This window comes from Martes martes (genome assembly GCF_963455335.1).
Source record: "Martes martes genome assembly, chromosome: 5".
Classification (NCBI taxonomy): Eukaryota; Metazoa; Chordata; class Mammalia; order Carnivora; family Mustelidae; genus Martes; species Martes martes.
In genome coordinates, this window is record NC_137892.1 from 63,823,260 (window position 1) to 63,837,243 (window position 13,984).

The window sequence follows — 13,984 nt, forward strand, 5'->3', positions numbered from 1 at the left end:
CAGGGAGCCTGACCAGGGGCTCAATCCCATGACCTGACTGAAGGCAGATGATTTACTGAGCCATCCAGGTGCCCCATAATGCACTTTAAATGAGCTCATTAGCTCAAGTGATTTCTAGACAGATTGCTAATAGGTGAAAAAATTTCAAGGTAAGATTTTGTGATGACAATTTTGCATAAGCAGTATTACATAGGTTTGAGTCAGAGTAACTTTATTACTACTGTTCCATTGAGACAAATATTATTTTAGGGCCTAAACTTTTTGTTTGTTTTCAGTATCAGTATAATCTACAAAAACAGAATTTAAAATACTTTGTTTTTATTAGACTGTTCCTAAGGTACTATAATCTTAGAGGCAATTATTAAGTGGCTGTTATAGTATGGAGATGAGTAGTTGAGACAGTGTCAATATGAACTTCACTTTAAAATGATGGTATAGAGACATTTTCTTCACTGATTTTCTTATTAAAAATAATTCCAGGCTGCTTGAGCCTCCACTATTAATAAACTTTATTAATTAAATGTTGAAGATAAACTTTTAATTTTTGTCAAGTGAGTCTTAACTCTATTCATTTACGTGTGTGTGTGTATACGTATATATGCATATATATTTGTCTGCATGTTATAAATGTGTGCCCAAAGATGCTGTAAAATGTATATGTTACCTTAGGAAATGGGGTGAAAAGTTGGAAAATTGTTATGCTGCTTAAGTCAAACTAACCTCGGACACTTAATGGAGGTCCTTTAATGGTTTTAAATATGTTTACAAGTAATACACTGTCACAGGGTTCTTTGAATTAGTAGAATAGTAGTAAATCATGCCATGCATGTTGAGGAGCTTTCAAATGAGAATTAATGGAGTTCACAGTTTTGGGTATAAATACTTCATTCAATGTTTATTAGATTATGGTGGACAGTTTTAGAGAGTAAGTCTTAAAATTTAGACACTTGTAAAAATATTTAATGCCTATAAATACTCAGTATTCAGACATTTGTTGACATTTTCACAGTTTGATACTAAAATTTGCCTCAAACTTATTTTAGATTGTAAGCTTGCTATGCTGAGTTGATAACTTACTATATGATTTAATTTTAGTAATAGTATAAATGATAAATATTTTATGCTTTACTTCAAGATTTTTCTACCTGAGTGTGTAACATTCATAATTTAATTATTAGAAAAGTTATCTCCTAATTGAGATTTTAACATTTTGTTTAGAAATTATTTCTTAACATTAGTTTACTTATGGGATTGTGATACCGGCAGACAGGTTCGGAAAGTATCCAGCTTCCAGTCTACTGTAAAGGTAAAATCTTGTGCGTTACCTACTGGTAATAATGTTTTTGTTTCAGAAAAAATAAGTTAGATGAAATTACTTTTGTTGGTTTTAGGAATTATTTCTTCCACACATACCTACAGTCATTTGATTGTTCTAAGACTGGATTTTTGAGAGCTCTTAAATTAAATATTAGAATGTTTGAACTTAAAATTAGATCCAGGGGTGAATATATAACAACATAAGGAAAAGGATAGTACCTAGTATGTTTTTTGTAGGTAATTTTAGGAAGATATGTTACTTGCAGAATGACTATTCCAGTAGCTAGTCTGTTTTTTGGGTTTTTTTTTTTTTTTTTTTTTTTTTTTTTTTGTACTTTGAACTAAAAACATGGATTTATTTGTCCCTCAGTCTCTGCTTTTTATTCGGTCATGAGGATGAGACAAATGAATTACTTAGTTCCAAAGAAATGTTATGTGGCTAATAGGCTGCTACTGTTAATTCCTTTCATTTTAAATATATATTATTAATATATATTATTAATATATAAATATATCAATATTTATTAATATTAATAAATATTAACTGGGGCTTATCACATGATACGAATTCTGCCCCATGTTGGAGAGGACCTTGTTACTTTGATTCCTACAGAAGTTACCTCGGATGTTCTTAGAAAATGCCACTCTTTTTCAATATTGTCAGCAAGTTTGAGGAGCTGGTCTTGTAGAATGTGATGTTTCCTTGTTTGTTTTAAGGATAATTTGTATTTATGATGGAGCTAACAGGTTTTTTTAATATTAAAAGAATTGCTTGGTGCCAGTAATCAAAGTATTTGATTTTTTTTCTTAAAAGGCATCATCTGTGGTAGCCATCTCGTGCTACTATTGCTCTTCTTATTATCAATTTAGTAGAGTTTCTGAGGAGAAGAAAGTGTCCAGAAATACTTGTATCCAATTTAACTGTGGATTGTATTTGAGCAAGTTAATAAAGTATTGATTTGATGAGAATTTCTAGGCTTTATTTGATCTGAAAAGGTGCTTTTTAAAAATTCCTTAAGAAATATCCCTGCCGTTTGATAGAGGTCATAAGGTTTCAAATGAAAATACCTGAACTGAAGGAATAGAGAATATGCAGAAGAAAAAGTTTGGTGTATTTTGGACAAATTCCTTTGGTGAACTGTTTATAGGAACTGATCATTAAGAGGTATCTTATTCCAGTGTGGTGAAAGTACTTTTTGAAGAGGTTTTACTGTAATGTTAGTTCAATGGTTGTATTTACTCCTGCTGTGATCATGTTTCACATAAGACACTGTGAAAAATAGCATTTCACTCACCTTATTTCAGGGATTCAGTTTTCCTTGAAGAGATAATTTATCAAAATCAGATTCCTAATAAATATAAGAAATACTATTTTTTGAGTTATTAAAATTTTTATAAGGGCTCATATTAGCAAGGAAAGGATGAAGTTGACATTTTTTTTTTTGCTGTTGAGAATATGTTGATGATATTCCTAGAAGGCAGTTTGATGTTATTAATGAAAATTTTAAAAATGATTACATGAATTGACCCAGAGGTTCTACTTATAGAGAATTCTTTAAAGGAAATTACAGGAAAAAAAAAAAACTTTAGGCAGAGATTTATGAACAAAAATGTCTATTGAAGATATATTTTATAAATGGTTGATTGGCAGTATCCTAAATGTCTTACAGGAAAATACTTAAGTTGCAGTAGATAAATATGCTAAAAATGGTATTTGAGAGAATTCATAAGGAGTTTGGAAAATCCTAGTAAGATGTTAAGTGGCAAAAGAAGTATATTATCCTTAACAAAATACTAGCAAATCAACAACATATAAAGAGGATTATACACCATGACCAAATAAGACTTATCTTAGTTTAACATTTGAAAAATCAATAACTGTAATATACCATAGTAAGAATAAAGGACAAAAAACCACGATCATCTGAGTAGATGCAGAGAAAGCATTTTATAGACTTCAGCATCCTCTCATGGTAAAAAAAAAAACAGTCAACAAACTAATAAAGGACATTTGTGAAAACCACAGAGCTGACACCATATTAATGGTGAAAGACTAACTGGAACTTTTTCCCCTGAGATCAGGAATAAGACAAGGATGGCACTCTTGAGTGTTGTGGGGAATAAAAAAGAAATAAAAGGCATCCATATTGAAAAGGAAGAAATAAAACTGTATTTATAAGTGACGTGATCTATATACTAGATCTTAAATTGATAACCAAAACTGTTAGAACCAATAAATGAATTTAGCAGGGTTTCAGTATACAGTATAAATATACAAAATTAATTGTATGCCTATACACTAGTAATGAACATCCAAAAATGAAATTAAGAAAAAAAAATTTAGAAAAACTAAGGAAATGAATTTACAGTAGCATCCCAAAGAATGAAATACATAGAAACAAATTTAAGAAGAAACAAGAGAGTTGCACATGAATAATTACAAAATACTTTCTGGAAGAAACTAAAGAAAATCTAAGGAACTGGAAAGTCATTCCATATTCATGGATCCAATTTAATATTGTTAAGATTGCAGCAGTACCCAGAATGATCTGTACATTGAACACTGTCTCCACCAAAATCCCAGCAGGCTTCCTTCCCCCCAAGAAATTGACAAACTGATCCCTAAAATTCATACAGAAGTGCACGGGACCCCAGAATAGTTAAAACAATTTTGCAAATAAAAAGCAGAGTTAAAAGATTCAAAGTTCCCAATGTCAAAATTTATTGCAAAGCTATAGTAATTAGAACAGTGTGGTACTAGGTAAGGATGACATACAGATCAATGAAATATAATTGAGAGTCCAGAAATAAAACCTTACATATTTGATCACTTGAGTTTTGACAAGGATGCGAAGGCTTTTCAAAAAGCAAGAATAGTCTCTTCAACAAATAATGCTGGGTCAACTGGATCTCCACATGCAAAAAAAAAAAAAAAAAATTGGATCCCTGCCTCATGCCATATATAAAATTCAAAACGGATCAGAGATCATAATAAAACCTGAAACTGTTAAAACTCTTAGAAGAAATATGGGAGAAAATATTTGTGATCTTGGATGACACCAAAAAAACAGTAACAAAAAAAGTGATAAATTGCATTTCATCAAAATGAAAAGCATTTATACTTCAAAGAACCCTATCAAGAATGTGAAAAGACAACCCATAGAATGGGAGAAAATATTTGCAAATCATCTATCTGATAAGGAACTTGTATCCTGAATATATAAAGAACTCTTAAAACTCGACAATAAAAAGACAACCGAATTAAAAATAGATAATGTGAAAGATTTCTCCAAAGAATATATACAGATGGCCAGTAAGCATGTGAAAAGAAGTTCAACATCATTAAGTATTAGAGAAATGCAAGTCAAAACCATTATTTTTTTTGCAATACTATTTCAATATTTTTTGCAATACTGTTTCATATATACTAGATGGCTAATACCTGAGACAGGTAATAATAAGTGCTGATAAGGAGACAATCGGGAACCTTCATACGTTGCTGCTGGAATTGTAAAATGGTAAAGCCACCTTGAAAATTGTTTGTTCATCAGAATGTTAAGCAGAGTTATCATTTGGCTTAACAGTCTCAGTCCTAGGTATTCCTGTTTCATTGTCAAGAGATGAAAATTATATGCACACAAAAACTTGTATGTGAATGTTCATGGCAGCACTATATATAACACAAAACTGGTATAAATGTCCACCAACTAAGGATAGATAAGTGTGCTGTATCCATATAGTGGAATATTATTTGGCAAAAAACGGAACAAAGTATATTATTAAATATTGATACTTAAATATTAAATACTGATATTATTAAACATTCCAAAATTAGGGTAGGAACTTTTGAAATATAAACTGCATTGTTTTCAACCCTTTTATTCCATCAGCTTTAAAAGCAACCCTACCCTCTACTTAGACAAGACTACCAGAACCTTTTCTTTTTTATTTTTGTCACTCTTATCCTTGTGCTCACTCAGAGTCATGTGTGGGCAGAGTACAACTAAAGGTGTGCACTTTAAAGTAGTATTCAAGTTAAAGGACTTCTGTAGACCGGAAAAGCTCATTTTCCTAAGTTAAGAATTAGGAGTTACTAATCTGAGAATTACATAAAAACTAAGGTCATATTCCATTTTTATTTTTAAAGGAAGTTTATTTAAGCCTTGTGTATTAATTATCTATTACTAAGTATCAAATTACTTCAAAACTGTGTTGCTTAAAACAATAAATATTACCTCACAGTATTAGTGGTCAGGAATAAAGAGCAGCTGAGCTAAGTAGTGTTGGCTCAGTGTGTATTATGAAGTTGCTGTCACCTGACGGCTTGAGTGGGGTTGGAGGTTCATGTGCTTTGTAAGGTAGTGCTGGCTGTTATCCAGAGGTCTGTGTTTTGCACATCCATCTTTCTCCATATGGCTGCTTATATGTGTTCACCCTAGAGTGAGTGATCCAAGAGAGAGCTAGGAGGAAGCCACCATGTCTTTTATGATGTAGTCTGATAAGTCACACACCATCCCTTCCGCCGCATTCTATTTGTTGGAAGCTAGTCACTTAGGAAAGCCTGCATTCAAGGGTGGGTGACTTAAGCTTCACCCTTTAAGAGAATGGTAGCAAAGAACTTGTGGATATATTTGAAAACAACGAGTGAGTGCTTGAAATTCTAAACGGATTTACATTTCACATGAATTTTGCAGTGTTTAATTGTTCTTCAGAGACTAGATATTTGGCTCTCTGGTGGGAATGACCTATGTGTGTGGAACCAAAAATTAGATCTCCTGTGTAAGACCAGTCATCTTTCTGATACAGGTAAGAAAACAAATCAGAGTAATTATGAACCATGATTGATAGGCTTTAAAAGATATAATGAATCTTCAAAGAGACTTTCTATGAATACGAAGGTTAATATAAGGGATTTTTCTTTTCAATTGTGAGTATTTCCTGTACCCGTGTTTCTCCAATTCAGGTCCATTGTTGTGCAAAATCCAATTCTGTCCCAAATTGGAGGGAGAAGACCCCGCCTACCCCCTTTTGGCCTTCCCTTCTCTTACATTCTTTTTTTTTTTTTAATTTTTATTTCTTTTTTAAATTTCTTTTCAGTGTTCCAGAATTCATTGTTTATGCACCACACCCAGTGCTCCATGCAATACTTGCCCTCCTTAATACCTACCACCAGGTTCACCCATTCTAACAGCATTTCTTAAAAGTGATCAAGAAAAATCTTTTCATTTATGCTCTTGGGCTCTGTTCCTAAACTGAGTTTGATGAGCACATTGACAGGTGGAATTATAAACCCTTTTGACTTTTTAATAGCATTTCCTTCTTTATTTGTGAGGTTAATGGACTTTGAATAGATTCCAAAGGATAATTTCATTTTACAATTGGTTTTGCTATAAAGTTCATACATTCTGCAAACTTACTAATGAAATCCTGTTTTCTCAGAATTTGGGTGATATTTGGTTTTAACCAAACTCAAGAAAATCGTTTTTGACTTCTGATACCAAGGATCTTAAAAAATGAAACTAAAAACTCTCCAGAGTAAAAATACTTAAGTACAAATGAGTAAATTTGAGTAGTAACCTTGAAGTCATGTGATACACTGTTAACTATGTTTCCCATGGACACTGTAGAAAGAACATTATTAAGCATATTGAAGTTTTAAAGGTAGCAGGAGCCCTGTGAATTGTATTTACAGTTTACATTTGGAACTAACTCATCTCCACAGATACTATAAAATAGCAGAAAACTAATGTGATGTCTTAGCAAAACTAAATCAAATACCGTTCTAGGATTTACAATTTTACCTCTCCATTGAATGTTTGATCCCTTGTAATGTTGGTGTTATCTAGATGGTATTTTCTCATTTCCTATTCTCATGAGTTGTATCTCTTTATTTACATGTATATTTTCCTTTGTGTTTCTTACACTAGCGTATGGCTATCTGTGAATTTTATTCCATGAAAATTATTATTAACTATGTTGTGAAATACTGAAATCAGGGCTAACAAGAATGTTTTGTATGTTAGTGTAAGGAACCATCTATTATTGTAGTCTCCCTGTCTTTTGCAAGTTATCTTTGGGAACTGCTAAGTAATCACAGTATTGCCCCTATTTATCAGTCTCAAGAGATAGTGGAATCCTTTGAGAAAATCTTTTAGAAAGCTTTGAGAAGACCATAGGGTACCATCAGTGAGCTTTTTGTGATTTGGGTTTTCCAAATTACAGGATGCCATTGAATTAGCAGTGCTCTTAGATCTTTAGCTCAGGAAGCTCCTTTCATAAGCCTTGCTTGATTTTAGGCTAGTAGGGCTTCTGCGGGCAGTTATTCTGTATTTGGAAATAAGCAAAGGTAGTCCTAGTACAATGCAATGGAAAGAACCTAGAACACATGATATCTTTTGTTTTCCAAAAGCTGTATGTTCTGTGATTTGTGTATTAAGTTGCTACTTCTAGATTGCTGAGTTCCCAGTGTTTTCATTATTTGATAAAAATTTTTTTATTTCAGTATAATTGACACAATGTTACATTAGTTTTAGGTGAATAACATAGTGATTCAACAATTATATGTTACACTGTGCTCACCACAAGTGTAGCTACCATCTGTACAGCCACTGTACAGTGTTAATATAATACCACTGACTATATTCCTTGTGCTATACGTTTTACTCCTGTGACATTGTTTAAACAAGCTGTTTTCTGCATCTAGAATTCTCCTCTTACACCTCTTCCTCTGCTCTCCTGTCTCCTCCACTTCTTTGGTTTGTACCACTGCTCCCCCTTTCTCCTCCTCCACTATCCCTTCGTCCTCCTTGAACATGGAAAAATACAAAGCATACTGTGAAAACAACCCTACATGAAGAAAAGATTTAGGTTAGAAATACTCCCCATATCTCAAAAGTGCTAGTTTTTTGATGGGTGCTAAGTTAAAGCAAATGAGTAGAATATTTTCCAAATTTGTGTATATTATAAATCACATATATATTTGTGTGTGTGTATATGTGTATATAGGTATAAATTACATATATTTCATAATGGAAAATTAACTTTAAAAGTTTTTTACTAACTCAATGTGGTTCTGAATCTATAATTCTTTAATTCTTGATGACAAAGTAATAATTGTAATGTCTTTTATGAAAGTTATTACCCTAAAATCTTTTCATGATTCAACTATAAAAAAATACTAAGAATTCTCTTACTTTTCCAGTAATACAAGGAATTTTGTGAATGTACTAATTGATTAGTAACATGCTATTTGAAGGCCATGTTCTTAGCTGTTGATTATTGTGACTTAATTAATTTACTGCCAGGGAGCCTGCTCAGGCTTTTTAAACTTACATTGAGGAAAATGCCAGCTTTACATCTTATTTGAGCTAGCCATCTTGTGAGTGATACCGGTGATTATCTTAGGGGATCCCTGGTAAAAAAGTTGACCACAATGGTAAAAATATTCAAAGAGCATATTCTGCCCTTAGTAATACTATCAGTGTCTTCTGTAGGTCTCACATACGTTTTGAAGAATCATTTTCCATGTGTAGGTAAGCACGGAAGTGTGGTGTAGCAGACTGTGTAAGCTTTATTGTTACCACCCCCTTTCTGGGAAGTGACTGACATAAATCTGAGAATGTTTTCATTTTTGATGTCATCCTTGAAGAAAATAATTGGACCTTTGTTTTATATATTTTTTAAGGGATCAGTGCTTTGATTGAAATACCTAAGAACTGTGTTGTGGCAGCAGTTGGCAAAGAACTGAGTGAGTAGGACTCTTTTTTAAATTTCTTTTTTAAAAAAATTAAAACTAGACTTGTATACATATTTCGGGAAGACAGGTATTTAATTTAAGGGATATCTGCCCCTGCCCCAGTGTTGGCCTCCTTTCATTGTTGAAGTGATATGGAGAAGGAGACATTTTCAAGACGTTAGGTCAGTTTTTGTTCTGTGCTTGATCTAACCTCGCCACGTAGGGGCAGGGTAACCCTATGTCTGATGCCACAGAAGGCTACTTACATTCCATAATCCTCTCTGTTGCTGATCCACAGTCATACACTTAGCAAACATTTTAACTACATAAAGCAGCTATCACATTCTCGAGTTGGATGGTTGGAGGATGTTCTTTGTGGGAATTTACTGAAGCAGCCACTATCATATTTTTGCCTCAGGGAAGCCAGCGGGGCCCATTTTCTTGGGAGGAATTATACCATTTCCTTCAGAGTAGTAGGAGAGGGAGGGGGGTTGGCAAGAGGAATTCTGTAAATGTATTAATTGATTATAAATCTGCTGTTTGAAGGCAACTTAACTGTTGACTGTTGGCTCTTTTACTGCCAGGGAGCCCACAGCCTTTTGAATGGAATTGGGGTGCCGAGAAGTGATAGAGTAAGCAGGCTGCTTAAAGGCTGTTTTTTTTCTACAAGAATTTTTCTAATGTATCCCAGAGGGCATTTGATGTTGCAGCCAACTTGCTCTTTCTTCAGCTGACCTGTCCTTGTGTCATCATGTCAGAGAAGTAATTTTCTGGACCCTATGCTTATCCTTTCTTTCCATACAATAAGTTTCAAAAGATACGGTAATTCTGTTTCGCTTTTTCTTTTCCTTGCAGAAATGCAGTCTTCCTACATTTTTGATGGCGCGGGAAACCTGCGTATCTTTTCCCTGCCTTTCTCCTCCTGTAGCCAGCCAATCACTTTGAGTTTTGATGATTTTACTACCTAACTCAGTGGTTCTCAGATTTTTACTGTGCATTAAAATGACCTGGAGTGCCTGCTAAGAGCAGGTCTGGAGTGGGGCCTGAGCTTCTGCATTTCTGACACGTGTTTTGGTGCTCCTGAGGTTGCTGGCTGGGGGCCATACTTCGAGGACTGCTGCTCTAAATATTTTGATCCTCTTCTTTCGGTTTCACGACTGCTGATCTGTTCAGATCTGTTCTGCTCTCATCTCCCCTCTTGCCTGTTCTGTTGTGCTAGTCTCCTAACCTGCCTTCTTTCCTCTCCTCTACTGTAATACTTCTCCAGTGCCTTGTCCTCCTCTAGTTTCGGGCTACTCAGATCTATTTTCTAGGAGGTGCCAGAGAGAATCTCTCTAAAGGCAGGCTGATCCCTTGGTTAAAACCTTCAGTGGCTCCTGTTGCCTACAGCGGTCATTTCTACACTCTTTAATTTCTAACTAGTACAAAAGTATTTTGCTTAGTAAAAACATTAAAAGCAAGAACAAGAAAACTATCATTTACCACCCTCATTTTGTAAAATTGTTTTTTAACAAAAAAGTCTGAACAACATGATCTCAGCAAAGAATAGGTTTTATTTAGAAAATAAGTTGTAAAAAAATATGTAATCTTAAAAATAAGGTTCTGCATTTTGTTAGTTTTAGCATAAAATATAGTGCTACTTTTCCTTACATAAAAATAAGGGTCATGAGTTCAAGCCCTGCATTGGGCTCCATGATGGGTATGGAGCCTACTTAAAAATAAATAGATAAATAAGTAAAAAATACAATAAAAATAAATTTCATTCTCATAAATAGATTATCTTTTTTATTTCTAAGACCCAATTTGTGCCCATGTTCTTGGGTTTAAATGTTCCATATCAATTTCTTTTTTCTGTGTGAGGGCATGCTCCTTTCAACAGGAAATATAACTTCTTTCTTTTTTTATTTAAGACTTTATTTATTTACTATTGTGTGTATGCATGAGTGAGGGGAGGGGCAGAGAGGAAGGGAGCGGAAGAGAATCAAGCCCAACACAGGGCTCTATCTCAAAACCTTGAGACCATGACCTGAGCTGAAACCAAGAGTTGGATGCTTAACTGAATGAGCCACCCAGGTGCCCCTTCAATAGGAAATAAATTTTCTGAGTGCCCTGTGTGTGTCAGTGATTTTGAGGCTTTGCTAGCTAAGCAAGGCTGTCAGCTCAGAGACTTCATCTTGGTTTAGAAGACCAGGCTCTTTTTTCTTAACCATTTTTTAGAATTGACTGTTGCTTCCCTTTTGATCTAATTTATATTTGTTTTATTTCCTTGAAGTTATTATATAGATGACCCTTTGAATACTTGCCTGAAGTGTTTGACATTATATTTAGGAGTTGGTAGTTTGTAGGAACATACTTGGGTATGTTTCCTTTTCTTGTCAGTATTTCAGGTTATTATTTCTGTTAGTTTGATCAAATAGTACATTGCTTGTTATTCCACAGTCCCAATCTCAAAGCAATTTGGTAGTATTCCAACTATAAGTAGAATTTTTACACAACTTTGGTAGGTATCAAGAAGCGTTCTCTTTGTATTTACTGAAAGACCTAAATCCCAAGTGAGCGTGTATTTACTGAAAGACAGTTTGAATGCGAATGGCTGTCAGGATAAAATCTCTTGGCTAGAGATTTGTCAGTTGGTAACATATTGTCCAGAGACATAGAAAGAAATGTGGTATGATCTGTTTTCCGGAGAAGAATGTGAGAAAGAAGACAGACATTAGTAGTTAGCCACCACTTGGAAAGGACATGACTTCTGAGACCTACCCACTTCTCAGATATCAGTCTTCCTAACCCGTGAGCATCCGTAGCACTTGGGGCAGTGGCTTATTTACAGCACTGAATACATTGATCATAAGCTTGTTTATAAGTCTCACTCCCCCTCTAGACTGTATTTTAAAATGTGCAGTAACTGGGCCTTTTTCACATTTGATGTCTAAGTTGCTGGAACATAATAGATGTTTAGTACACGTTGATAGAATCACTCCTGTTGATTTGATTTTTGGGTTTTCTGTATTAAAGTTAGGATCTATACAAGTTTAATAAAACTATTTGTTAAAGTCAGATAATGAGTACAGCAACACACTGAACATCTATTATTGTCAAAAGTATATTAAAGGAACACATTGAACATCTGTGACACACAAAAACTATGAGGCACGTTTTCAGAGAATTTATAATTCAGTAGTGTATGCCTAAGTATCAAGAAAATATTAAAAAATTAATAGCTGCTGAAGTCTTTGCTGAGTTGAAGTTAAACATGAATTTGTAGCTTCTTTTGTGGCAGTGCTTACTGACCTGAGAACATGAGTAGAGAAAGCTGATGATGAAGATGATTCTAGGTTGTGGATGGACCAGTCACTGGCCAAGGAGAGATGGAGGCAGGGTAGCCAGACTTGCAATGAAGCTCTAGATAGAATGGAAACTTCTGGGCTTAGAAGAGTTTTTGTAAAGGAACAATTGTAAAGACACACTCACTTGGGATTTTAGTAAATCATCTCAAACATCTCAGTCATTTGAAAGATATACTCTAGTATGAGTAAGACTTTCTTTGGAGATGGGTTTTTCAATATTTTATTTTATTACTATTTTTTAAAAGATTTTATTTATTTGACAGAGAAAGAGGGAACACAAGCTGAGGGAGTGGGAGAGGGAGAAGCAGGCTTCCCGATGAGCGGGGAGCCCGATGCTGGGCTCAGTCCCAGGACCCTGGGATCATGACTTGAGCTGAAGGCAGATGCTCAATGACTGAGCCACCCAGGTGCCCTGGGTTTTTCAGTATTTTAGATCTTTATCACTTAATGAAATGTTAGCTTTTTGGGCAGAAATAGAATTCTATCATCTTCTTTGACCATTTTAATAAAATTATAATCTTTATTTTCATTTAGTAATTTTCCGGCTGGTAGCACCCACAGAAGAATCAGTAGAATGGGATATTCTTGAAATTAAGCGCCTCCTTGATCACCAGGATAATATTCTCTCAATGGTTAATGTCAATGGTAAGCTTATAGTGTGTACATGTTTATTTTCTGTAAAATTTTGCACTTGTTAACAGAACCTGTTCTGAACTTTAGTCTTGTTTTGTTTTACGATTCTGTAATTACCATCATTTAAATAATGCTTTACACTAATAAGGATCAGCAGTCTAATTATTCTGAGGTTTAAGCCAGTGGAACTGATCCAAGTTTCATAGATTGGTAGGTCTAATTTGTGGTCTAAGATTGGTAGGTCTAAGAGGTAAGAATAAGAAAAATAGAGTGAGGCAGAGAAAAAAGATGATGGAGGGAGCATGTGTGGTAGCTGTGGGATGACTGTCGTAGGCTATGAATACTAACACTTAGGAGCATTTCAGCATTTTTGGCAAATGGTTGTGGTTAGTTTTTCTTCTATAGACCACACAGTACAGTATCATATAGCAAGATACACACTTAGAGCAGAAGGAGCAGGTTCAAGCGGGGTGGAATCATGATTGAAGACTGCCAGAGAATACCACCAAGATAAAGGAAAGGTCTGCAGAAGTTGGGTCATATCTGCCCTTCCTGGTAGTTGTGTGATTTGACTTTCCAGACATCTTATTTGGAGTCACAGTGATATTAATCATCATCTCCTGTGAGGTGACTCTGTCATCCGATGGCAGGGTAGGATCGCAAACCACCAGTCCTGGCATTCAGTTGGCTGACTTTCAGATATAGCGACCCCTTTGTATCATCAGATCTCTGCTGGGGGATCTGCACTCCACATTCATAGGAGAGGAGTCCTGGGTGGCTTTCGTTTGATGATAGTCTGAAGGTAACTGTGAGAGAAACTGTGTCGATGCTATGAATATGATATAGTGGGAGGACTGGATGGCCCTCCCTGACCTGAGCCCTGGGTTGGCTCTCTTTTTGAGTGATACTTTGTAAAAGCATGAAGGAAAAACAAAGGTGAGTACAGATAGCA

The 13,984-nt window shown here is 34.8% G+C and overlaps 1 protein-coding gene across 1 annotated transcript in view; it reads left to right on the forward strand.

Moving 5' to 3' along the window:
- The window catches only part of WDR41 (WD repeat domain 41), a 44,668-nt gene that overhangs the window by 16,161 nt on the left and 14,523 nt on the right, over positions 1 to 13,984 (forward strand). The window contains exons 5-8 of the mRNA XM_080803419.1: positions 1,244 to 1,306; positions 6,012 to 6,123; positions 9,002 to 9,064; positions 12,934 to 13,044. Of these exons, the coding sequence (XP_080659545.1) occupies positions 1,244 to 1,306; positions 6,012 to 6,123; positions 9,002 to 9,064; positions 12,934 to 13,044 (349 nt within the window). The remainder of the gene's footprint in view (positions 1 to 1,243; positions 1,307 to 6,011; positions 6,124 to 9,001; positions 9,065 to 12,933; positions 13,045 to 13,984) is intronic.